General features: G+C 46.2%; 2 protein-coding genes across 4 annotated transcripts in view; one reads left to right on the top strand and one right to left on the bottom strand.

The window, feature by feature from the left end:
• Positions 1-1833: 1833 nt before the first annotated feature.
• On the bottom strand, positions 1834-3504 carry ROMO1 (reactive oxygen species modulator 1). 2 transcript variants are annotated; one of them, XM_017886605.1, is made up of 3 exons: positions 3363-3504; positions 3052-3182; positions 1834-2018 (listed from the first exon to the last, which is right to left on the bottom strand). In XM_017886605.1, the coding sequence occupies exons 2-3, from the start codon at positions 3180-3182 to the stop codon at positions 1910-1912; spliced, it is 240 nt and encodes a 79-aa protein (XP_017742094.1). In that variant the 5' UTR covers positions 3363-3504; the 3' UTR covers positions 1834-1909. The 2 variants fall into 2 exon arrangements, with proteins under 2 accessions (XP_017742094.1, XP_017742093.1); XM_017886604.1 differs by having other exon boundaries at positions 3358-3498.
• NFS1 (NFS1 cysteine desulfurase) overlaps positions 3424-25046 on the top strand; it is a 23951-nt gene continuing 2328 nt past the window's right edge. Inside the window, exons 1-12 of one of the 2 annotated variants that reach the window (XM_017886603.1) lie at positions 3424-3622; positions 4224-4333; positions 4988-5104; positions 6364-6447; positions 13051-13203; positions 14522-14615; positions 15617-15751; positions 21268-21425; positions 21853-21958; positions 22039-22120; positions 22784-22867; positions 23627-23716. In XM_017886603.1, the coding sequence (XP_017742092.1) occupies positions 3526-3622; positions 4224-4333; positions 4988-5104; positions 6364-6447; positions 13051-13203; positions 14522-14615; positions 15617-15751; positions 21268-21425; positions 21853-21958; positions 22039-22120; positions 22784-22867; positions 23627-23716 (1310 nt within the window). In that variant the 5' untranslated portion in view covers positions 3424-3525. The remainder of the gene's footprint in view (positions 3623-4223; positions 4334-4987; positions 5105-6363; positions 6448-13050; positions 13204-14521; positions 14616-15616; positions 15752-21267; positions 21426-21852; positions 21959-22038; positions 22121-22783; positions 22868-23626; positions 23717-25046) is intronic. The other variant, XM_017886602.1, reaches the window with a different exon arrangement.

Here is a 25046-nt window from a genome sequence, read left to right as displayed (position 1 = left end):
TTTTTTTTTGTTGGCATTCAAGCACAAGTTTTACAAACTTGGTTTATTTAAAGAGCTTGAGTTTGGGGGAGCATCAGAATTTCATATGAGTCATTTTGTTTGACATCCCATTGTTTTGGTGATTTAATTTGAATGGAAACTCCCAAAGTTCAATTTTTCTTTTTGAGACGGAGTCTTCTCTTTGGCCCAGGCTGGAGTGCAGTGATGTGATCTCGGCTCCATCTCCCAGGTTCAAGCAATTCTCCCACCTCAGTCGCCTGAATAGCTGGGACAGGTGTGCACCATTGTGCCCAGCTAATTTTTGTATTTTTAGCAGAGACGGTTTTTGCCATGTTAGCCAGGCTGGTCTTGAACTGACCTCAAGTGATCCACCTGTCCTGGCCTCCCAAAGTGCTGGGATTACAGGCATGAGCCACTGCGCACAACCTCATTGAAAATTTCTCAATACCAGACCGCAGTGTTCTTTGGGGCAGAGACATTCTGTCAGTATGCTCTTTTTCCAAAGTATCCCCTGCTATCAATTTTTTCCTTGAACCAAGTCTTGACAGGAAACAAATCTGCTGTGTCATTGCTTTCTAGAGAACTGGACCAGCAAACATAGCCTTTAGTGGTTAATCTCATCTGTGCCAAAATTTAGTCACTACCACAGAGTGAAATTTGGTGTTTAAATAATGTTCAGAGGAAATGTGGTTAGAGTGTAGTAACTTGAATAGTGTTGTGCATGGAAAACAGGTCATTCTGAGTGAAACTGTTTATGTCCAATCAGTTCCTGAGTCAGCATCCCACTGGTTTGAAAATCTGTAGCTAATCTGGTAATGTCCTTAATTTCCTCCTGCCTGTCAGTATTTCAAAGTGTTCATTTAGTTTCTTTTATCTTTATAATAACACTGACTACCATCTTTGAAAGTTCTGTTTAAGAAATGCTTAATGGGCAATGCAGGTTAGTAACTCCAAGGTCTGCGTGGCCTAGGCAGGTGAGATGGACAATTGCCTCACTACAGAAGCTTTTTATCATCAAACTCTAGTAAGTTTTGTGGATGGCAAGCTATATAGATGGTTGATGACTGGTTAGAAAATCATCTGGAATTTAGCCAGTTAAGCTACAGAAGTGGCTGGTGTTTCTAATTTTTTTCCACAGTGGAAAAATTGTTTTGCTTTTTCTGATAAAGCCACTAGGTATATCTAAAGAACCTCGGGCCGGACATGGTGCCTTAGGCCTGTAATCCCAACACTGGGAGACGGAAGCGGGTGGATCACAAGGTCAAGAGTTCGAGACCAGCCTGGCCAACACAGTGAAACCCCATCTTTACTAAGAATACAAACTTTTTTTGTTCTGAGATGGAGTCTCGCTCTGTCTCTCAGGCTGGAGTGCAGTGGCTCGATCTCAGCTCCCTGCAACCTCTACTTCCTGGGTTCAAGCGATTTTCCTGCCTCAGCCTCCCAAGTAGCTGGGACTACAGGCATGTGCCACCGCACCCGGCTTAAGAATACAAAACTTAGCTGGGCATGGTGGCGTGTGCCTGTTATCACAGCTACTCAGGAGGCTGAGGGAGGAGAATCGCTTGAACGCAGGAGGCAGAAGTTGCAGTGAGCTGAGATCATGCCACTGCACTCCAGCCTGGGCGACCAGGCAACCAACCAACCTCAGGATGAACAATGCTTTGGAAATAATGCAATGTGTGACCTTGAGGAAATTTTGTTAAAATGGTGATCGTAGTAACAAGCACAGAGTTGTACTAATTAGTTGACTAGTATCTATGGAAAGTACTAGACACTCCCAAGTTTTCCAATTCTGGATTAAGAGAGGCAGGCTTTAAGAAAGAGATAACACTGACTACTCAAAGACTTTCTTTTATTAGTACGTGGGCTGGGATTGATGGGAAGGGATAGATGTAGTGGGCAACCATGGTTAGCATCGGATGCCCATCCCAATGGCCATGAATGTGCCAAAGGTGCCGCCACTCTGCATCATGGTTTTCCCAATGCCGCCCATCAGCTCTCGACCCCGCATTCCGATCCTGAGGAGGAAACCAAGATGGGGCTATTTGGTAACAAAAATACCAGAAAAAGTATTAACTGCTCCTTTCCAATTTTTTGCTAACACTAGTCTAGCAACCGCTACATCTCATTTTCCACTTACTGGATATTACCTCTTACTATCTGGGGTAGGTAATGAGAAGGAAAAAGAGTCATCTGGGTCTCCAGGGAATTCTTCTAGCTGCCTTCAGTTTGTGGAAGGCAGCAGATGCAGTGTAAAATACATAGGCAGAGAAACCAGTTTTTTGGACTGGTGTTGCCTGCAGGTTAAATAAGACCCAATAAAGACATCTGTCTTTTAGTTTCTTGGTGTTAATGATTTTGGAGTAAGGTTGGGGTTCAAGAGCCACCTCTGCAATTTACACGTAGTGTGAAGTGTAAAATGGGCATCTCAATATTATTTACAGGATTTTGAAAACTACAGTATTTCGCACAGTGCTTAACATAGAGTAAGTGCTCGGTAAATGGTAATTTACAACCTGGAGATAGAGCAATAACAGCTTCTAAATGTGAAAATGACTTTCAGAGTGTAAAGTTTGACTGCTTTATCTCTGTTGTATCCTGTATCCAGAATAGTAAAACCGTTGAACAAGTTTCTTTCCTCATGCGCAATTGGAAATAAAAATAAAAGCAATAGTAGTAACCAGTTACTGAGTACTTAATATGTGCCAGATTTTGTGCAAAGTGTGCTGATCGAATTTTTAGAACTCTATAAGGTAGACGCTACTGTCTTCATTCTACACTTAAGGAAATCCAGTCTCCAACTTGCCTAAAGTCACCGAACCAGTAAGAAAAGGGCCAGAAAGCATTTTGACTCTAAAGCTCAAATTCTTAAGCACTGACCCTTCCAACCTGACCTTTCAGACTGAAGGTGGTTTGGAATGAGTCTGGCTCGCGATGGGACAGAGAGGGACGTCGAAAGGATTAGGAGGCTGTGTTCAGGCTCCAGACCGAATGGGGTAGGGCCGGAAAATCTGGTTGTCCTACCCAGAGATCACCGCCCGCGCCCCTCACCTGAGACAGGAAAAGGTGCCGAAGAGCGCCCCGGCCGCCATGCCCACGGCGCAACCCATCACGAAGCCCATCTTGACGCGGTCGAAGCAGCTTGGCTGGGACTGTCCGTAGGGACCCACGGCCACCGGCATCTGCGGGGGATAGGAAAGTGTGGGCCCAGGCGCTGGCCCAAGAGTCGGGCGGGGACGGATGCGGCAGGCGGGAAGTGGGCCCAAGGGCTCGGGGGAAGTCAGGGAAGGAAAATCCATGGGTAACCCGACTCCAACACCCTCTTCGCGTTCCGACCCCGCGTCGCCCTGCGCCTACCTCACCTCGCTCGCGGCCTCGGTCGCTCAGCTCTACGTCTCTCACGGAAAACGACGGGGAGGGCGCTCGAGGCCCGATGAATCGCTTCCGGATCGCCGGGAAGCACTTCCGGGGGCCTGGGGCCCAGGACTGCAGCCGCTTCGGAAGGTGGGCTCTGCCAGCGGGACCATGCTGCTCCGAGCCGCTTGGAGGCGGGCGGCAGTGGCGGTGACAGCGGCTCCAGGGCCCAAGCCTGCGGCGCCCACTCGGGGGCTGCGCCTGCGCGGTACGCTCGGGTCCCGCTCTCCGGGAGGCGCGGACCTGTCCCCTCCGCGCGGCGACGCAACTGAATATTCCGGAGCCTTCCTGTCCACCCTGCTGCTCAGACTCTCTGACCCTTTCTCTCAAACGACACATCCCTCAAACTTTCTTAGGCGGGTCCCCGAACGGTTGACTCCGGCGCACCAGCCCTCGCACCCTGCGCGACAGGCCCCCAGAGCCATGGAGGCGCGTCCTTCAGACCGCTCCTGGCCAAGTTACAGATGCTGCTCTGGGCTCCCGTGCAGACCGTTAGCTTCGGTCAGAAGGGGCTGCACCTACTCTGGCTCCACGTTCCTTATAAATGGCTTCGCCCTTTACAGTCTTCCTCCCTAGGAGACCATTTGAATATCACCTCAACAGCCCCTCTAGGAACCCTCCCTCCCTCTCCTTTACCTCCTTTTACAGGGTGTCAGGTATCTTCTGCTGTTTTCTTTCCATTGAGATTCGACCCCAGCATCCCTTACACTTATCACACCCCCAGCCAGATTTTTCCTTCTGCCCTTTGGATGCCATGCGTTCATAGTTGCCTTCGGTCTTACTTGGCCACTCGTTCCATTTTTTGTCAGTTGGAGACCATGCTCCTCAGTCGGCTGTTACCGCAGATACAACCGCTGCCCCGGAGGCGGGACCAGTGCTGCGACCTCTCTATATGGATGTACAAGCTACAACTCCTCTGGTAAGGATGGAGCTTTTCCCAAGGCTGCTTATTAGGAAGTAAATGATGGGCGTGACCACGCAAAGCAATGGCTGAATCCCTGGAGAAGTGAGAGCCATGAAGGTGCGCTGGAAAAAGCACTGAGCCAGGAGTCAGGAGGCTTAAATTTGAGGCCACTGGCAGTGGCTTTACTACTCACCAGCAATTGACCTTGGTCAAATCACTTCAGCGCAGGCTCTGGAATGAGCGGAACCACCACTTAGTAACTGTGTGAACTTGGACAAGTTTTAAATGGGTTAAAAGACTAATGCAAGTTTTCACCAATGTTTGACAAGGGGTATTTGCCTAGGCCCTGTCCTGTCCCCAGCCCCTTGTAGATCACATTGCCTGGTGGGAATGGAAACACCAGCAGAAACAGATGTCGGAACAAGGCAGTGTTTGTAGACTACCTGAGGGGAGGCAGAACGATCTGAGTTGGGATGGGTTGTGAGTGGGAGTGTATTAGGTTGATAGTTGGTGGGTAGTTTTGTGGGAACAAAAGAATGTTTGAGGCCTCCTCTAGGCAGTGCCTGAGGGTTGAGAGTGTCCTGAGGCAGGGTGGGCAGATCTGAGGGGTGGAGTGGGACCTAAATTGACGATGGGCTCAAGGAAAATGATCTGTTCTGTTGTGCTCAGGACCCCCGGGTGCTTGATGCCATGCTCCCTTACCTAATCAACTACTATGGGAACCCACACTCCCGGACACATGCATACGGCTGGGAGAGTGAGGCAGCCATGGAACGTGCTCGCCAGGTTAGTACACAGGAGTCTAGGAAGTCCTGCTCGCCAGGTTAGTACACAGGAGTCTAGGAGGTTCTAAGGTCAGACGGGGGCAGTGGCCTGTGGGAGGCATTTCCTTCTTGGTAGGTGTGCATGGAGGTAAAAATGGTTTTGGATTATTTCTGGAAGAGATTCAGAGAGCAGCCTTGGAGTTTGACTGCAGGCATTTGATAAGTTCCCATATTTCCTGGCTGAATGACTTGGGCAAGTTATCTAATTTCTCTAAGCCTTATTTTCCTCACATTTAAAATGGAGATTCTACTCTGTAGGGTTACTGGGTGGGTTAAATAAGACCATGTTGGTAAAGTGTTTATTAACACAACACCGATAAGAAGTACTATAAGTAGTAAGGGCTCAATAGTTCTTTTTTTTTTTTCTTTTTTTTTAAGAGATGGAGTTTTCACATGTGTTGCCCAGGTTGTAGTGCAGTGGTGTGCGATCTTGGCTCACTGCAACCTCTGCCTCCCAGGTTCAAGTGATTCTCCTGCCTCAGCCTCCCAAGTAACAGGTATTACAGGCACATGCCACCACACCTAGCTAATATTTTTGTATTTTTATTTATTTATTTATTATTATTATTTTTTGAGACAGAGTTTTGCTCTTGTTGCCCAGGCTGCAGTGCAGTGGCATAATCTTGGCTCACTGCAACCTCCGCCTCCCAGGTTCAAGCAGTTCTCCTACCTCAGCTTCCCAAGTAACTGGGATTACAGGCATGCGCCACCACGCCTGGGGAATTTTGTATTTTTAGTAGAGATGGGGTTTCTCCATGTTGGTCAGGCTGGTCTTGAACTCCTGACCTCAGGTGATCCACCCATCTCGGCCTCCCAGAGTGCTGGGATTACAGGCGTGAGCCACCATGCCCGGCCTAATATTTTTGTGTTCTTAGTAGAAATGGAGTTTCACCATGTTGACCAGGTTGGTCTCGAACTCCTGACCTCAGGTGATCTTTCCACCTTGGCTTTCCAAAGTGCTGGGGTTACAGGGGTGACCCACCACACCTGGCCAATAGTTAATTAAAAAAAAAAAAAAATTATTAGTTTGCATTGGGCTGGAAAAGAGCCTGGGATCTGGGATATAACTAGAATTTGATTCTAATAGGTGCAGAGCTTCATCCAGGGCAATTTGGTGAATGCAGTGGAGCTCTTCTTGCTCCAGGGCTGTCCCACCTGTGTCTGCAGCTCTATTTCTGCCTGGGGAACTGATGTTATATATCTCTGTTTCTTGACTTGCAGCAAGTAGCATCTCTGATTGGAGCGGATCCTCGTGAGATCATTTTTACTAGTGGTGCTACTGAATCCAACAACATAGCAATTAAGGTAAGAGAAGGGAACCAGAGGGCATATGTGGGCTTTCCTGACCTGGGAGATAGTGTCCGTCCACATCATTTGGACTGGTATATGTATTTCACAGCCACCCATCCCCACCCTATTGTGAAGAGACGGCTTACACTCTTTCTGATTTGTTGCTCCCTTTAACTCTTTGCAGTCTACTCTTTAAGTCTTTGCTTCTGTTGGTCTGAGTTGAGTGAGGTAATTGGATAGCAAAGGAGGTGGCCCTCAGGCCATTAACCACTTGTTTTTTTTGTCTGGCAGATACTTCAGAGAGTGGATAATGGTGATTGAACCTTTTCTCCATTCTTTTTTTTTTTTTTTGAGAGAGAGTCTCACTCTCTTGCCAGGCTGGAGAGCAGTGGCACAATCTCGGCTCACTGCAACCTCCGCCTCCCAGGTTCAAGTGATTCTCCTGCCTCAGCCTCCCAAGTAGCTGGCACTACAGGCGCCCGCCACCATGCCCAACTAATTTTTGTATTTTTAGTAGAGACAGGGTTTCGCCATGTTGGCCAGAATGGTCTCAATCTCTTGACCTCATGATCCGCCTGTCTCGGCCTCCCAAAGTGCTGGGATTACAGGTGTGAGTCACCATGCCCAGCTTTTCTCCATTCTTTTTATCTAGTAACAACAAGTTATATGTGTGATTTCAAGGCTGCCCTCCTCTCAGCCTTCCTTTTTCTTTCTAATGAGATCTATTTGCAACAAGTTCCTCCTGTTTCTTTAGATATCTCCATTTTGAAGTGCTTGTCTTTGTGGTGCCCTCCGCAGGCATTCACATGGTCACCCATTCTGGGATCAGTCATTTTGTCCTTGGTACATAAAAGATTTTGGTGCTAATGCAAGGAAAATGATACTTTTAGTAGTCATGTTGGTGTTTCATAGAACATAATCACATTTCACTGGGCCTGGTTGCCAGGATTACTTGAGTAAATGCCAAGGCTCTGAAAAACTGTGGCTTGCTGTAGTTTGAACTCTGGCTCCACTCGGTCTTATCTTTGTCTTTGAACTGTGCTTCCAGCATTGGTTTATTTGACCTTGGCCTGTATGTAGGAGGCCTAGGACGGGCTTCAGGGTCATCAGCACTCTGCCTGATCATGTTAGCAGGAAGATGTCTTTCCTTGGGACTGCAGAGACCACAGAGTCAGGGTGAAGTTTCCTCCAAAGGTGGAGATGATTTCTGAAATGGAGAGCATTTTCAAAACTTTGAAACTATTTTCTTTGGAAGTCTCCATAGATTCCAAACCTACAGGTCAAGGATCGCTAAGAGTACCTATGGTGGTGTTTCTTTTAATCTCCATAATTGTTAGAGTAAAATAATCTGTAAGTTATTAAAGAAATCTACGTCATGGATAACTGTGATAAAATAAGGTGTGTGGGTGGTGAAATGTCATCTAAATGAAATTTTTATAAACAACTGTAACATTTTGAACTACCATCACCATCCCACAACCATTTTTTTTTTTTTTAGACAGAGTCTTGCTCTGTCGCCCAGGCTGGAGTGCAGGCGCATGATCTTGGCTCACTGCAAGCTCTGCCTCTTGGGTTCATGCCATTCTCCTGCCTTAGCCTCCTGAGTAGCTGGGACTATAGGCGCCTGCCACCACGCCCGGCTAATTTTTTGTATTTTTAGTAGAGATGGGGTTTCACCATGTTAACCAGAATGGTCTCGATTTCCTGACCTCGTGATCCTCCCGCCTTGGCCTCCCAAAGTGCCCCACAACCATTTTTACATTACTGATGTAAATACTTTTTGGGATAAAATAGAGTATAAATCAATTATACATGTTTCTCATTTATGTTCTTTGTCCTCATGAACAGACCATTTTTACATAGTTATAATTTTGGCCTGTATGTTTTAATATTCTGCTTCTATTTTATTTATTTATTTATTTTTTAACAAGCCAGGGTCTCGGCCGGGCCCAGTGGCTCACACCTATAATCCGAGCACTTTGGGAGGCTGAGATGGGCAGATCACCTGAGGTCAGGAGTTCGAGACAGGCCTGACCAAGATGGTAAATCCCCATCTCTACTAAAAATGCAAAAACTAGCCAGGCGTGATGGCGCACGCCTGTGATTCCAGCTACTTGTGAGGCTGAGGCAGGAGAATCCCTTGAACCCAGCAGGCGAAGGTTGCGATGGGCTGAAATGGCGCCACTGTACTGTATCCTGGGCAACAAGAGCGAAACTCTGTCTCATAAAAAAAAAAAAAAAAAAGACACGGTCTTACTCTGTCACCTAGGCTTGGGTGCAGTGGCACAATCACAGCTCACTGGAGCCTTGAACTCCTGTACTCAAGCGATCCTCTCATCTTAGCCTCACAAGTAGCTAGGCTTACAGGCGTGTACTAGCGTGCCTGGCTAATTTGGTTATTTTAATTTTTGTAGAGATGGAGGTCTCACTATGTTGCCCAGGCTGGTCTTGAACTCCTGGGCTCACGTGATCCTCCTGCCTTTGCCTCCCAAAGTTCTGCGATTATTCCCTTGAGCCACTGCACCTGGCTTTGTATTCTGCTGTTAAAGGTAATGTTCTTTTATAAGCTCTGGGGGGAGATGCACATTTTCTTTTAAGTTTTCAGTTTTTGAAAAATAATTCTGTCTCATGGTGTGTTTTTTTAAAACCAATGGAAAAATTTAAAATGAAGTGTAGGCATTGGGTCACACCTGTAATTGTAGCACTTTGGGAGGCCGAGGCAGGCAGGTTTTCTGAGCTCTGGAGTTCAAGACCACCCTGGGCAAAATGGGAAAACCCCATCTCTACTAAAAAAATACAAAAAATTAGCCAGGTGTGGTGGCCATAATCCCAGCTACTTGGGAGGCTGAGACACGAGAATTGCTTGAACTCGAGAGGCAGAGTTGCAGTGAGCTGAGATCATGCCACTGCACTCCAGCCTGGGTGACAGAATGAGACCGTCTCAAAAAAATAAATAAATAAAAATAAAATGAAGTATAAATCTTCCTCTCCTTCCCCGAGGACCCCGATCCCTGATCCTGTTCTACAAAGTTGATACTATTAATTCTTTTTTTTTTTCTTTTTCAAGGGAGAGTCTCGCTGTGTCACCCAGGCTGGAGTGCAGTGATGTAATCTTGGCTCACTGCAACTTCTGCCTCCAGGGTTCAAGTGATTCTCCTGCTTTATCCTCCCAAGTAGCTGGGATTACAGGAGCCTGCTACCACGCCCAGCTAATTTTTGTATTTTCAGTAGAGACAGGGTTTCACCATGTTGACCAGGCTGGTCTCGAACTTCTGACCTCAGGTGATCCGCCTACCTCAGTCTGCCAAAGTGCTGGGATTACAGGTGTGAACCACCGCTCCTGGCCCTTTTTTTTTTTTTCCCCCTTTTTTCTGTTTTTTAAGACAGAGTCTTGATCTCACCTAGGCTGGAGTGCAGTAGCCAGATCTCAGCTCAAGGCAGCCTTGACCTCCTTGGCTCAGGTGATCCCCCTGAGTAGCTGGGACTACATGCCAGGCTATTTTTTTTTTTTTTTTTTAGTATAGATGAAGTCTCACTATGTTGCCCAGGCTGGTCTTGAACTCCTGAGCTCAAGTGATCCTACCACCTTAGCCTCCCAAAGTGGTGGGATTACAGGCATTGACTACCACTACATCCAGCCCCCTTTTTTTCTTTTTCTTCTTTTTTTTTTTTTGAGACAAAGTCTCGCTCGTCGTCCAGGCTTGAGTGCGGTGGCTCGATCTCGGCTCACTGCAAGCTCCACTTCCCAGGTTCATGCCATTCTCCTGCCTTAGCCTCCCAAGTAGCTGGGACTACAGGCCCCGCCAGCATGCCTGGCTAATTTTTTGTATTTTAGTAGAGACGAGTTTCACTGTGTTAGCCAGAATGGTCTCGATCTCCTGACCTCGCGATCTGCCCGCCTCGGCCTCCCAAAGTGCTGGGATTACAGGCGTGCGCCACCGCCCCTGGTCTCTATTTTCTTTTTTCTTTCTTTTAAATTAATTAATTTATTTATTTTGAGATGGAGTCTCACTCTGTCACCCAGGTTGGAGTGCAGGGGTGTGATCTCGGCTCACTACAACCTCTGCCTCCCAGGTTCAAGCGATTCTCCTGCCTCAGCTTCCTGAGTACCTGGGATTACAGGTGTGTGCCACCACACCTCACTAATCTTTGTATTTTATTTATATTTATTTATTTATTGAGACAGAGTCTCGCTCTGTCGCCCAGGCTGGAGTGNCTCGCTCGTCGTCCAGGCTTGAGTGCGGTGGCTCGATCTCGGCTCACTGCAAGCTCCACTTCCCAGGTTCATGCCATTCTCCTGCCTTAGCCTCCCAAGTAGCTGGGACTACAGGCCCCCGCCAGCATGCCTGGCTAATTTTTTGTATTTTTAGTAGAGACGAGTTTCACTGTGTTAGCCAGAATGGTCTCGATCTCCTGACCTCGCGATCTGCCCGCCTCGGCCTCCCAAAGTGCTGGGATTACAGGCGTGCGCCACCGCCCCTGGTCTCTATTTTCTTTTTTCTTTCTTTTAAATTAATTAATTTATTTATTTTGAGATGGAGTCTCACTCTGTCACCCAGGTTGGAGTGCAGGGGTGTGATCTCGGCTCACTACAACCTCTGCCTCCCAGGTTCAAGCGATTCTCCTGCCTCAGCTTCCTGAGTACCTGGGATTACAGGTGTGTGCCACCACACCTCACTAATCTTTGTATTTTTATTTATATTTATTTATTTATTGAGACAGAGTCTCGCTCTGTCGCCCAGGCTGGAGTGCAGTGGCTGGATCTCAGCTCATTGCAAGCTACGCCTCCTGGGTTTACGCCATTCTCCTGCCTCAGCCTCCCGAGTAGCTGGGACTACAGGCGCCCACCACCTCGCCTGGCTGGTTTTTTTGTATTTCTTAGTAGAGACAGGGTTTCACCGTGTTAGCCAGGATGGTCTCAATCTCTTGACCTCGTGATCTGCCCGTCTCGGCCTCCCAAAGTGCTGGGGTTACAGGCTTGAGCCACTGTGCCCAGCCTATTTATTTTTTGAGACAGAGTTTCACTCTTGTTGCCCAGGCTGAAGTACAATGGCGCAACCTCGGCTCACTGCAGCCTCTGACTCCTGGGTACAAGCGATTCTCCTGCCTCAGCCTCCAGAGTATCTGGGATTACAGGCATTTACTACCACACCTGGCTAATTTTTGTATGTTTTTTAAGTAGAGACAGGGTTTCTCCATGTTGATCAGGCTGGTCTCGAACTCCCGACCTCAGGTAATCTGCCCTTCTCAGCCTCCCAAAGGGCTGGGATTACAGGTGTGAGCCACCGCACCCGGCCATTTTTGTATTTTTAGTAGAGACGGGGTTCCACCATGTTCGTCAGGCTGGTCTCAAACTCCTGATCTCGTGATTGATTGCCTGCCTCAGCCTCCCAAAGTGGTGGGATTACAGGCATGAGCCACCGCACCTGGCGTCCTTTTTTTTTTTTTTGAGACGGAGTCTCACTCCGTTGCCCAGGCTGGAGTGCAATAGCACTCTTGGCTCACTGCAACCTCCACCTCCTGATTTCAAGTGATTCCCCTCCCTCAGCCTCCTGAGGAGTTGGGATTATAGGTGCGTGCCACCGGGCCTGGCTTATTTTTTTATTTTTAGTAGAGATGGAGTTTCCACATGTTGGCCAGGCTGGTCTCAAACTCCTGACCTTAGGTGATCCACCCGTCTCGGCCTCCCAAAGTGCTGGGATTACAGGCGTGAGGCACTGCACCTGGCCACTGTTTTTTTTCTTAAATGAGATAAATGGTTTTTTTAGTTTCTTGTAATAGTTGAAATTCCAGAAATTTTTTAATGTACCTTTATTGTTTCTTCTGATATTAACAGTAATACCACTTATGACTTTGTTTACTGTTATATCACTGGCACCTAGAAAATTACTTGGGATACTGGAGGTGCTAAATATTGGTTGAATGAATGAATCATAAATTCCAATAATATAGAGAACTCTAAATACATTTTCACTGTTAATTTGCTGTATATTTCTCCAGATTTTTAAATACCTACGTTAACCTGTGTGCTATTATTATTTTAATAGATTTCATTTTTTATAGCAGTTTTAGGTTCACAGCAAAATTGAAAGGAAGGTACAGAAATTTCCTATATATGCCCTGCCCCCAGGTATGCACAGCCTTCTGCCATTATTAGCATCTTCCATCAAGTGGTACATTTGTTCCAATTGATGACCTGGTATGGATACATCATTATCACCCAAAGTCCATAGCTTACATGAGGAATCACTGGTGGTGTACATTCTGTGGGTTTGGACAAATGTGATTTATTCTAGTGAATTACTGAACTTGAGCAGGCTTCAGGAAGCCCTGAATTTGTATTTGACTGGGCAGAAGTATGGGTAGCTTGAGACCCCTGGGACTTATGTCTGGTATCTGAACTAGGGGCAGTCTTACGTGATTGAGCCCTTAATCCATGGGGTTTTCACTAAGTCTGCAGAGTTAGCCTCAGAATTGAATTAAAGGATACTCAGTTGGTATGAAAGAACTGGTGTTGGAGCATACTGTTCTTGCCCATTTTTCCTTTACAAATGATGTTGAAGTCATTGCTGTCTCTGTGAGTATGTTCTCCTTCCATCTATCACCACCAATTTCTAGGGGGTGGCCCGATTCTACAGGTCACGGAAAAAGCACTTGATCACCACCCAGACAGAACACAAATGTGTCTTGGACTCCTGCCGTTCACTGGAAGCTGAGGGCTTTCAGGTCACCTACCTCCCAGTGCAGAAGAGTGGGATCATTGACCTAAAGGTAGGAGTGGCTATTGGCAGGAGGAGCAAAAATGGAGGAACTTGGCTTCACCTTGTAAATTTCTCTTTTGGGCCCTAGCTGGAGCTTGAAGGAATAGATCTAACAGTTAGGATGAAGTTTAGAGAAATGGGCCTGGCAGAGAATGAGATCATGTTCCCCTTGAGTGTGTACTGTCCTCCTTTTCTCTGGAGGACTTGTTTCTTTTTCTTTTCTTTTTTTTTTTTTTTTGAGATGGAGTCTCGCTGTTTTGCCCAGGCTAGAGTGCAGCTCACTACAAGCTCCGCCTCTTGGGTTCACACCATTCTCCTGCCTCAGCCTCCCAAGTAGCTGGGATTGCAGGCGCCCACCACCACGCCCAGCTAAATTTTTGTATTTTTAGTAGAGACGGGGTTTCACCGTGTTAGCCAGGATGGTGTCGATCTCCTGACCTCGCGATCTGCCCGCCTCAGCCTCCCAAAGTGCTGAGATTACAGTCATGAGCCACAGTGCCCGGCCTTCCTTTTTTCTTTTTTTTGAGGCAAAGTCTCGCTCTGTCATCCAGGCTGGATTGCAGTGGTACAATCTCGGCTTACTGTAACTTCCACCTACTGGGTTTAAGCATTTCTCCTGCCTCAGGCTCCAAAGTAGCTGGGACTACAGGTGTGCACCACCAGGCCCAGCTAATTTTTGTATTTTTAGTAGAGATGGAGTTTCTCCATGTTAACCAGGCTGGTCTTGAACTTCTGACCTCAGGTGATCCACCCGCCTCAGCCTCCCAAAGTGCTGGGATTACAGGCGTGAGCCATTGCACCCAGCCTTGATTAGCTTTTTTTACTAATCATAAGTCTTTGGGAATTCATTCCTTGCTGCATGTGCCAGTAGTTTGTTCCTTTTGATTGATAAGTAGTAGTCCATGTTATGGGTGTACCAAAATCATCTGTTGAAGGAAATCTGGGTAGTTTCTAGGTTTTTGCTATTATGAATAAAGTTACTGTGAACATTTATGTAAGATGTTTTGTGAATTTAATTTTCATTTCTCTGGGATAAATGCCCCTGCGTACAGTTACTGGGTTGTATGGTAATTTCATGTTTAGTTTGATGAGCAACAGAAACTGTCAAATTCTTTTCCAAAGTGGTTGTGACATTTACATTCCCACTAACAATGTATGAACCATTCAGAGTCTGTGCATCCTCACCCCAACATTTTTTGTTGTCACTGTTTTTCTATTCAGATAGGTATGTAGTATAAAACTCCTTTTCATGACTAAGCTTGCCTATATTCTGATTTAGGAGGACTTTGTTTGCACTATCTAGTCACCTTACTCCTGCATATCCCTAGGAACTAGAGGCTGCTATCCAGCCAGATACTAGCCTGGTCTCAGTCATGACTGTGAACAATGAGATTGGAGTGAAGCAGCCCATTGCAGAAATAGGTGAGTATCATGGCTTATCCCTGATCCCTGCCCACTATGGGGGTCTGTATGATGTAGTAGACTGAGAGCTGTAATACTCTGTGGAGTGTAGTTAGGAAATCAAGTGAAAGAGAGCCTAAGTACTTTGTTCAAGGACATTGTAAGTATCACAGGCAGTATTTGAATCTAGGTCTATTACCATTTTTTTTTTTTTTCATTGAGAAAGAGTTGCCTAGGCTGGAGTGCAGTGGTGTGATCTCAGCTCCTTACAACGTCCACCCCCTGGGTTCAAATGATCCTCCTGCCTCAGCCTCTCAAGTAGTGGGACTACAGGTGTGCACCACTATGCCTGGCTAGTTTTTGTATTTTTAGTAGAGATGGGGTTTTGCCATGTTGGCCAGACTGGCCTCGAACTCCTAACCTCAGGTGATCTGCCCTCCTTGGCGTCCCAAAGTGCTGGGATTACAGGCATGAGCCACTGCGCCCCGCCAGGTCTAGTACCTTTTATGGTTTTTAATTTTATTGCAGTTGCTGCCAAAACCAACCACAAAACAAAAAAACCTTCTACCCTTTTTCATTTTAGAACATCTTTTTATTATCCCCACATAGAGCTCACCCTGTAATTTCTTTAGGCACATTAGCACAAAGATCTCTTAATCTTTTTTTTTTTTTTTTTTTTAATCAAAAGGGATCTAGAAACTAATCTGACATTTTGAAAGACTGGTGTTAATGAGGTGGTAAGAATCATATGCATGAGAGTATCAGGAGTGTTTTGATCTGGTGTTTTGCCCTTCACCTTTTTTATTCTAAAGAAGGGAAGCTCCTGAGAGACAGAGGGAGGAAGGAGGAAGGGGGAGGAGAGAAGGAAAAGAGGAGGGAGAAGGGGTGGAAGGACGGAGGGGAGGAGTTTAATATTGACAGAGGTCATTTACTATTGTTGGAGATAATTCACAGTGCATTGTGGGACAGTGACAGATGACTTTCCAACATTGTGCTGTGGGTCTTCCCCTCTGTTTCCTCAGGGCAGATTTGCAGTTCCAGAAAGGTGTATTTCCATACTGATGCAGCCCAGGCTGTTGGAAAAATCCCACTTAATGTCAATGACATGAAAATTGATCTCATGAGCATCAGTGGTCACAAAATCTACGGTCCCAAAGGTACCAGCCCCTCTAGAGTTCTTTCTGTACCTTCCAGCAAGACCTTTGATAGGTGTTTGTCAGAGTCATTTGGGACTACTGTTGCTCTCAGAGGAAGTTGTACATTCAGAGTCCCTTGTAGAATGCAAATGTCATTTAGCAATAGGCAGAAACACTTGCCTGTTTGTAGACCTTAGCAGTTACTATACATCAGGCCATTCTTTCTTGCTGACTTTAACAAATCCTTAGCAAGCATGTAGATCTTAATTTGGTTGAGGAAAAAGGGGTTTTGTGAAATCAAATTTATCTAGATAGGCCCAGCTATCTTGTTTTCCCCACTATGATGTGCAGAGCAACTATTTGAGTCCTTCATTCCCAGTGTCTTGCTATGGCTCAGGGGAAGATTGCATGGGATTTGACATCTCTTTGTGTTTATTATGATTAGGATTTTTTTTTTTTTTTTTGAGACGGAGTCTCTTTCAGTCGACCAGGCTGGAGTGCAGTGGTACGATCTGGGCTCACTGCAAGCTCCGCCTCCTGGGTTCACGCCATTCTCCTGCCTCAGCCTCCTGAGTAGCTGGGACTACAGGCACTGGCCACTACGCCTAGCTACTTTTTTTGTATTTTTCGTAGAGACGGAGTTTCACCGCATTAGCCAGGATGGTCTCCATCTCCTGACCTCATGATCTGCCCGTCTTGGCCTCCCAAAGTGCTGGGATTACAGGCATGAGCCACCACACCCAGCTATCTTTGTGTTTATTCTTAGAAGACTTCATAGTCTGTTATCCTGTTAGTCTCTCAGGGGTACCTATTTGTTCCCTATGGTCCTATTGGAATGTGTTCAAGCTTGAGTTATGCCTCTTTCCCTTAACCCTCGGGAATAGACTGTTGTCCTCTGTTTTGTGAAGGTAACCATAAAATATCAATATAAAATATAACTCCTCTTTCTCAAGTGAGGGCCTTTTTTGGGTTGATGTGTGTGCTGGTATCCTTTTTGTACCTGCAGGGTGTGTTATCTGGGTGTATACCTTGTGGAAGTAGGTATAATAGCTTCTGGAAGTATGGAAGATGGCTTCTGAGGGTTCCCAGAGGTTGTAAAGAGTGTTTTTTGTGAGCTATTATTTCAAAAAGCTCAATAAGAATTCTGTCTTTTAATAAAATGTTGCTTTTATTGGCTTTTATTGTAGATAAGTCTTTTTGATAAAAACCAGTGAACTCAGGCTGGATACCCCATTCTTCATCATGTGCCTATTTCACATTATATGCCTGTGTTAAAACATCTCGTGGGCTGGGCACGGTGGCTCACGCCTATAATCCCAGCACTTTGGGAAGCCAAGGCAGGTGGATCACGAGGTCAGGAGTTCAAGACCAGACTTATCAACACGGTGAAACCTCATCTCTACTAAAAATACAAAAATTAGCTGGGTGTGGTGGCGTGTGCCTTTAATCCCAGCTACTCAGGAGACTGAGGCAGGAGAATCGCTTGAACCCAGGAGCCAGAGGTTGCAGTGAGCCGAGATTGCGCCACTGCCTGGGCGACAGGCAAGACTCCCTCTCAAAAACAAAAAAAAAAATCTCATGTACTCCATAATATATATATCTCCTATGTACTCACAAAAATTAAAAAAAAAAAAACACCAATGAACTCATTGATCAGAAGCTCTGATCAACACTTACATGTGTACAGTTATCCCTCATTATCTGACCTCCTGCTTTCCAAGTCCAGAATCTAAATAGATTTAGATAATGTGATATTCTTCACTGTCCAGACATGGTATTTGAGCACTTGCTGTTTGAATTTGGGAACTGCATAGACTCAGATAATATAAGATTCTTGAATTTTTTAAATTGGAGAAATGAAATAATTCTTAATAAATACAGTTTAGTACATTATTTTATTCATTTGTTTTATAGGGACAAGGTCTCACTCTGTTGCTCAGGCTGGAGTGCAGTGGTGCTATCCTACCTTGCCACAGTTTCAATCTCCTGGGCTCAAGCAACCCTCCTACCCCAGCCTCACCAATAACTAGCACTACAGGTGTGCACCAACACCCTGGCTAATTTTTTTTTCTTTTTTTCTTTTTTTTTTTTTGAGACAAAATCTTACGCTGACGCCCAGGCTGAAGTGCAGTGGTATGGTCTTGGCTCACTGCAACCTCTGCCTCCCAGGTTGAAGGGATTCTCCTCCCTCAGCTTCCTGAGTAGCTGGGATTACAGGCCCACCGTGCCCAGCCACACCTGGCTAATTCTTTTTTTTTTTTTTTGAGACGAAGTCTTGCTCTTGTCCCCCAGGCTGGAGTGCTATGACGAGATCTCGGCTCACTGCAACCTCTGCCTCCCGGGTTCAAGCGATTCTCCTGCCTCAGCCTCCTGAGTAGCTGGGATTACAGGTGCCTGCCACCATGCCTGGCTAATTTTTGTATTTTATTTTATTTTATTTTATTTTTGAGATGGAGTCTCACTCTGTCACCCAGTCTGGAGTATAGTGGCGCCATCTTGGCTCACTGCAAGCTCTGCCTCCAGGGTTCTTGCCATTGTCTTGCCTCAGCGTCCCGAGTGGCTGGGAGTACAGGTGCCTGCCATCACGCCCGGCTAATTTTTTTTGTGTGTGTATGTGTTTTTAGTAGAGATAGGGTTTCACTATGTTAGCCAGGATGGTTTCGATCTCCTGACCTTGTGATCCACCCGCCTCGGCCTCCCAAAGTGCTGGGATTACAGGCGTGAGCCACCACGCCTGGCCTAAGTTTTGTATTTTTAGTAGACATGGGGTTTCACTGTGTTGGCCAGGCTGGTCTCGAACTCCTGACCTCAGGTGATCCACCCCCTTCCGCCTCCCAAAGTGCTGGGATTACAGGCGTAATCCCGCTCACAGCCTGATGCCTGGCTAATTTTAAAACAGTTTTGTAAAGATAGAGGTTTCACTATGTTACTCAGGCTTGAATTCCTGACCTCAAGCAGCTCTCCTGCCTCAGTCTCCCAAAGTGCTGGGATTACAGGCATGACCCACTGCACCCAGTTTATTTAAAATCTGGTGTCCTTCATAATAAATTTGGAAACCACTGCCTTAATTTTTATAGTACCTCCATTCTCAGCATAAACAGTTTTTCTGTGTGGGAGAGGAACTATCAAGTGCCAATTCTATTCAGAAGCCCTGATTACTTGGTGAACAACTCCGCATGCCCATGCTCATATTTTGGCACAAAATTTCTGTAATTAGGCTTGTTTAGTCACAGGTTATACACATTTTTAAGTTTTTTGTTTTTTGAGTCAAGGTCACTCTGTTGCCCAACCTGGAGTGCAGTGAATGTCACGATCATAGCTCACTGCAGCCTTGACCTCCTAGGCTCACGTGATCCTCCTGCCTTAGCCTCCAGGGTAGCTGGGACTATAAATGCATGCCACCATGCCCAGCTAAATTTTAATTTTTTTTTTTTTGTAGACACGGTGTCTCACTATGTTTCTCAGGCTTGTCCCAGACTTCTGGTCTCAAGTGATTGTCCTTTCTTGGCCTCCCAGAGTGCTGGGATTATAGTCATGAGCTGCCATGCCTCACCAATTTTTTTTAATTTTAATTTTATTTTGAAAAAGTAATATTCATGTGGTTGAAAATTCAAAACTACAAAAGTGCACAGACAGCTGGGCGCAGTGGCTCATGCCTGTAATTGCGGCACTTTGGGAGGCCAAGGTGGGCGGATCACGAGGTCAGGAATTTGAGACCAGCCTGGCCGACATGGTGAAACCCAATCTCTACTAAAAATACCAGATTAGCCATGTGTGGTGGCAGGTGCCTGTAATCCCAGCTAATCAGGAGGCTGAGGCAGGAGAATCACTTGAACCCGGGAGGTGGAGGTTGCAGTGAGCCAAGATCGCGCCATTGCACTCCAGTCTGGGCAACAGAGCAAGACTCTATCTCAAAAAAAAAAAAAAGGCACAGACAAAAGTCTACCTGTCACCTCTGTCCTCCAGCTATGCAGTTCCCTTCTGGGGAGATAATTTCTTTTTTTTTTTTTCTGATTTTCTCTGGTTATGGGGAGGCAATTTCTTGGGTTTTTCTACAATTACCTATGTGTTTACAAACAAGTATATACTTCTCCACCTTTCTTTTTTATCCAGATGATAGCATACTGTACTCACTGTTTTGATCTTGCATTTCTCACCTAATAATACATCTTTTTTTTTTTTTTTTTTTTTTTAATTGCGACAGTCTTGCTGTGTCACCCAGGCTGGAGTGCAGTAGTGTAATCTTGGTTCACTGCAACCTCTGGCTCCCAAGTTCAAGCAATTCTCCTGCCTCAGCCTCCTGAGTAGCTGGGATTACAGGCACGTGCCACTACACCCAGCTAATTTTTGTATTTTTAGTAATTACGGGGTTTCACCATGTTGGTCAGGCTGGTCTCGAACTCCTGTCTTCATGATCTGCCCGCCTCAACTGCCCAAAGTGCTGGGATTACAGGTGTGAGCCACCATGTCCGGCCCATAATACATCTTTTTTTTTTTTTTTATAATGGAGTTTCACTCTTGTTGCCCAGGCTAGAGTGCAATGGCACCATCTCAGCTCACCACAACCTCCACCTCCCTAATACCTGGGATTATAGGCATGTGCCACCACGCCTGGCTAATTTTGTATTTTTAGTAGAGACAGGGTTTCTCCATGTTGATTAGGCTGGTCTCGAACTCCCGACCTCAGGTGATCCGCCCGCCTCGGCCTCCCAAAGTGCTGGTATTACAGGCGTGAGCCACTGCGCCCGGCCAATATATATTTTTTTTTTAAGCTAAAGCTAAAGTACAGACTTTATTTGAATTTCACCAGTTTTCTAACAATGTATCTTGGAGATTTTATGGTATCAGTTCAGAACAAGCTTCCTCTTTTTTTTGGAGACGGAGTCTTGCTCCGTCACCCAGGCTGGAGTGCAGTGGCATGATCTCAGCCCACTACAAGCTCTACCGCCTGGGTTCATCTCGTGTCTGAACCTCCCGAGTAGCTGGGATTACAGGCGCCTGCTACCATGCTTGGCTAATCTTTGTATTTTTAGTAGAGACAGGGTTTCACCATGTTGACCAGACTGGTTTCGAACTTCTGACCTCAGGTGATCTGCCCGCCTTGGCCTCCCAAAGTTGGGATTATAGGTGTGAACCACCACACCCGGCCTTCTTATTCTTTTATACACCTGCTTGGTAGTTCATTGTATGGACATGTCATAATCTATTTGACCATTACCTGATGATGGACATCTAAGTTGTTTCCAGTCTTTTTGCTATTATGAGTAATACTGTAATGTATGATGGCATTTCATATAGCATAGGGAGCTACTTTAAACCATTTTGATCACTACTCCTTCTGGCATTTATCTTCCAGATGTTAAATAATTTTCTAAATACTATGCTTTTACTGCTGTTTCTTCTTTTCCTTAAAATTTTTTATTTAGAAAAATTTCATGCTTACAGAAAAGTTGAAATAATATTTTGATCCCTTTGGAAAGATATATTTTGTTTTATCTACTTTTCTCTCTTTTTTTGTAACAAACTTTGTTTCCCAGGGGTTGGTGCCATCTACATCCGTCGCCGGCCCCGTGTGCGTGTGGAGGCCCTGCAGAGTGGAGGGGGGCAGGAGCGGGGTATGCGGTCTGGGACAGTGCCCACACCCTTAGTGGTGGGGCTGGGGGCTGCGTGTGAGGTGGCACAGCAAGAGATGGAGGTATGGGGAGAGCAGTTCCCTCCTACAACTTCTTCCCCTGTGCTGGGTCTCCTATTTAGAGGCTTCTCAGCATGACTGAGGCAGATTTCAGTGGGGAGAGAAGGCTTAAGAAAACTCTTCCTTGTCCTGGTGCTGCCTACCTTGTTCTGAGGGAGGCATTATGAGCTCCAAAACCCATGGCCTTTTAGGAGTTATCAGCTCATTTATTTCTGGATAAGTAAATGAATCCTTTGTCCAGTTGTCAAGTGCCTTTTGCATACCAGGCACTATGCTCAGTACTGGAGATACAGTGTTCTCCATGAGTACATAGGATGATAGGTGGGGCTGATACATAGTCACTTCCGGTTATAGGAGAAGGGTTTCTCAAACTATGTCTTTCTGAGCTGGTTGATGGTTTTTGCCTAATCCTTCCCTCCCTGCTCTTTAGTATGACCACAAGCGGATCTCAAAGTTAGCAGAGCGGCTGATACAGAATATAATGAAGAGCCTTCCAGATGTGGTGATGAATGGGGACCCTGAGCACCATTATCCCGGTATGGACTTGCTCTTTCTATCCTCATTCTGGTAGAGGCTGAGACTCTGAGACCTGTCTCACAGTATTTCTTTCCTACAGGCTGTATCAACCTCTCCTTTGCATATGTGGAAGGGGAGAGTCTGCTGATGGCATTGAAGGACGTTGCCTTATCCTCAGGGAGGTGAGCTGGACAGCATAGACAGGGCCTGCGGCAGGGCCACTTAGAAGAGTCATGTAGGCTATTAAGCTTCCCAGTGTGGAGATGATAGGCATAAGACCTCTTGATTAAGGGTAAAGGTCATTTTGTAAGTGCCTCTTTTTTTTTGGTTGGCTGGGTAGCTGGGTACAGACTGAAGTTTACCACCCTAGGAAGGCTTCCTGGGGTAGAATTTGGTGCCTTTTATGGTCCCAGGGGATGTATGTATCTGTTCTGGGGTAACGCTAGCAGTTCTGTTACAGACCTCCAGATTTGAAGATGCTCCAAAGGCCACTAAGTGTTTGGCTGCCCTTCAGGCTGGTGCAGATGGTGTATTGTGTCCTGGGGAAGTGAGCACATGGTCCTCTGCTGCCTCTTCTTGTCAAACCCATGTGGTATCATGCTGTCACACTTCGCCAGTGTCCTTGCTCAAGGAAGTCATCCACCATGGGGGCCAGAGGAGCTAGGTTCACACATCTAGGATGTGCAGGGTAGCATCAGGTCCTTTAGTTCTGCCAGATTAGAAGGTCTCTTGTTTTTTCCAGGGTATGACTCCAGGGCCCTGGGGGATGGGAACAAGACTGAGGGTTTGTGACTAAAAGCAGATGTGGATGATGAAGTGAACAAGGCTCGTGTCTCTCTCCTCAGTGCCTGCACCTCTGCATCCCTGGAGCCCTCTTATGTCCTCAGAGCAATTGGCACTGATGAGGATTTAGCGCACTCTTCTATCAGGTCAGTGAGTTGAGCTGCAACATTTATGAAAGGCATTCTCTTACATTTTTCATCTCCTATTACAGTTTTTTTCTTTTCCACCCCGAAGTTTTCTCAATCTAGTTCTCCTTATCTCTTCTCATAACCTTGTGAAAGTTTATAGAGCAGTGGTTCTCAGACTTCATTGAGTATCACCTGGGAAGTTTGTGAAATATGATATCTGAGTCCCACATTCAGATATTCTGATTCACTAGGTCTGGGGGAGGAGTAAGAAAACATCTCAGGTCATTTTAATGTGGGTGATCCGTAGACCATGTTCTTTTTTTTTTTTTTTTTTTGAGACAGAGTCTTACTCTGTCACCCAGGCTGGAATGCAGTGGCATGATCTCAGCTCACTGAAATCCCTGCCTTCCAGGTTCAAGCAATTCTCCTGCCTCAGCCTCCTGAGTAGCTGGGACTACTGACATGTGCCACCAGACACAGCTAATTTTTGTATTTTTAGTAGAGACGGGGTTTCACCATGTTGGCCAGGCTGGTCTCAAACTCCTGACCTCATGTGATCTACCTGCCTCGGCCTCTCAAAGTGTTGGAATTACAGGCATGATCCACCATGCTTGGCCGATCTGTATACCATGTTCTGAGAAACTCTGCCCTAAAGGAAGGACCATGTTCTTCTCTCCGTATCTTTTGCGTTGTAGATCTTTAGTGAGTATTTGCGGAATGAATTTATCCTAGTGCCAGAGCTCTGATGGGGAGCCATCCTCCTGTGCCTTTTTTCAGGTTTGGAATTGGCCGCTTCACTACAGAGGAGGAAGTGGACTACACAGTGGAGAAATGCATTCAGCATGTGAAGCGTCTTCGAGAAATGAGGTATACATACTGTATCAGAGACCCTCTGGAAGAAACTATTGCTGTCTCCCCTCTTGTCCTTAGGCTATGTGTTTACACTGCCAATATCAAAGTTCAAGAGTACTTGGATTTTAGGATTTAGAGATTCCACAAAGCAAGAAAGTGGATCTTCTTGGCTACTTGCCTTCACAATGATAAAGTGTTTTTAAAAACTAAAGAACTAGGCCAGGCGTGGTGGCTCACGCCTGTAATCCCAACACTTTGGGAGGCTGGCCAAGGTGGGCAGGTCACCTGAGGTCAGAAGTTCGAGACGAGCCTGATCAACATGGAGAAACCCCGTCGCTACTAAAATACAGAAAAATTAGCCGGGTGTGGTGGCATATCCCTATAATCCCAGCTACTTGGGGGGCTGAGGCGGGAGAATCGCTTCAACCTGGGAGGGGGAGGTTGCGGTGAGCCAAGATTACGCTATTGCACTCCAGCCTGAGCAACAAGAGCCAAACTCTATCTCAAAATAATAATAATAATAATAAAATAAAGAACTAGATGAATACAGGTAATGCAGATAGTATTTTTTTTTTTTTCCGAGACAAGTTCTTGCTCTGTTGTCCAGGCTGGAGTGCAGTGGCACAATCACACCTCACTGCAACTTGCACCTCCCAAGTTCAAGTGATCCTCCCACCTCAGCCTCCCAAGTAGCTGGTACTACAGGCATGTGCCACCATGCCTGGCTAGTTTTTGTATTTTTTGTAGAGACGGAGTTTTGCTGTGTTGCCTAGGCTGGTCTCAAACTCCTGGGCTCAAGCAGTCCTCCTGCCTTGGCTTCCCAAAGTGCTGGGATTACAGGCACAAGCCACTGCACCTGGCCCAGGTAGTATTCTTCATTATGATTATTATTATCTTTAGAGAAAGTGTCTCATTCTGTCACCCCAGCTGGAGTGCAGTGGCACAGCTGTAGCTCACTGTAACTTTAGACACTTGGGCTCAAGTTATCCTCCTGCCTCAGACTCCCAAGTAGCTAGGACTACAGTTGTGTGCCCCCACACCTAGCTAATTTTAAAAATATATTTTTTGTGGCCGGGCACGGTGGCTCACGCCTGTAATGCCAGCACTTTGGGAGGCCAAGAAGGGCGGATTGTGAGCTCAGGAGATTGAGACCATCCTGGCTAACATGGTGAAACCCCGTCTCTACTAAAAATACAAAAAACTTAGCCAGGTGTGGTGGCAGGCACCTGTAGTCCCAGCTACTCAGAAGACTGAGGCAGGAGAATGGCATGAACCCAGGAGGCGGAGCTTGCAGTGAGCTGAGATCGTGCCACTGCACTCCAGCCTGGGCGACAGAGTGAGACTC

The sequence above is a fragment of the Rhinopithecus bieti genome, unplaced genomic scaffold, assembly GCF_001698545.2.
Source record: "Rhinopithecus bieti isolate Rb0 unplaced genomic scaffold, ASM169854v2 scaffold_15197, whole genome shotgun sequence".
Lineage (NCBI taxonomy): Eukaryota > Metazoa > Chordata > Mammalia > Primates > Cercopithecidae > Rhinopithecus > Rhinopithecus bieti.
The sequence above is the reverse complement of the archived record's forward strand: the minus strand, read 5'-3'. Positions and strand labels throughout refer to the sequence as shown.

Bases quoted from the DNA above. Each gene is read 5' to 3' on its own strand.
- ROMO1 (XM_017886605.1), bottom strand. From the start codon at position 3,182: ATGCCGGTGGCCGTGGGTCCCTACGGACAGTCCCAGCCAAGCTGCTTC. The intron at 2,019-3,051 runs GTGAGGGGCGCG...TTTCCTCCTCAG, and splicing joins GGCACCTTTTCCTGTCTCAG to GATCGGAATGCGGGGTCGAG.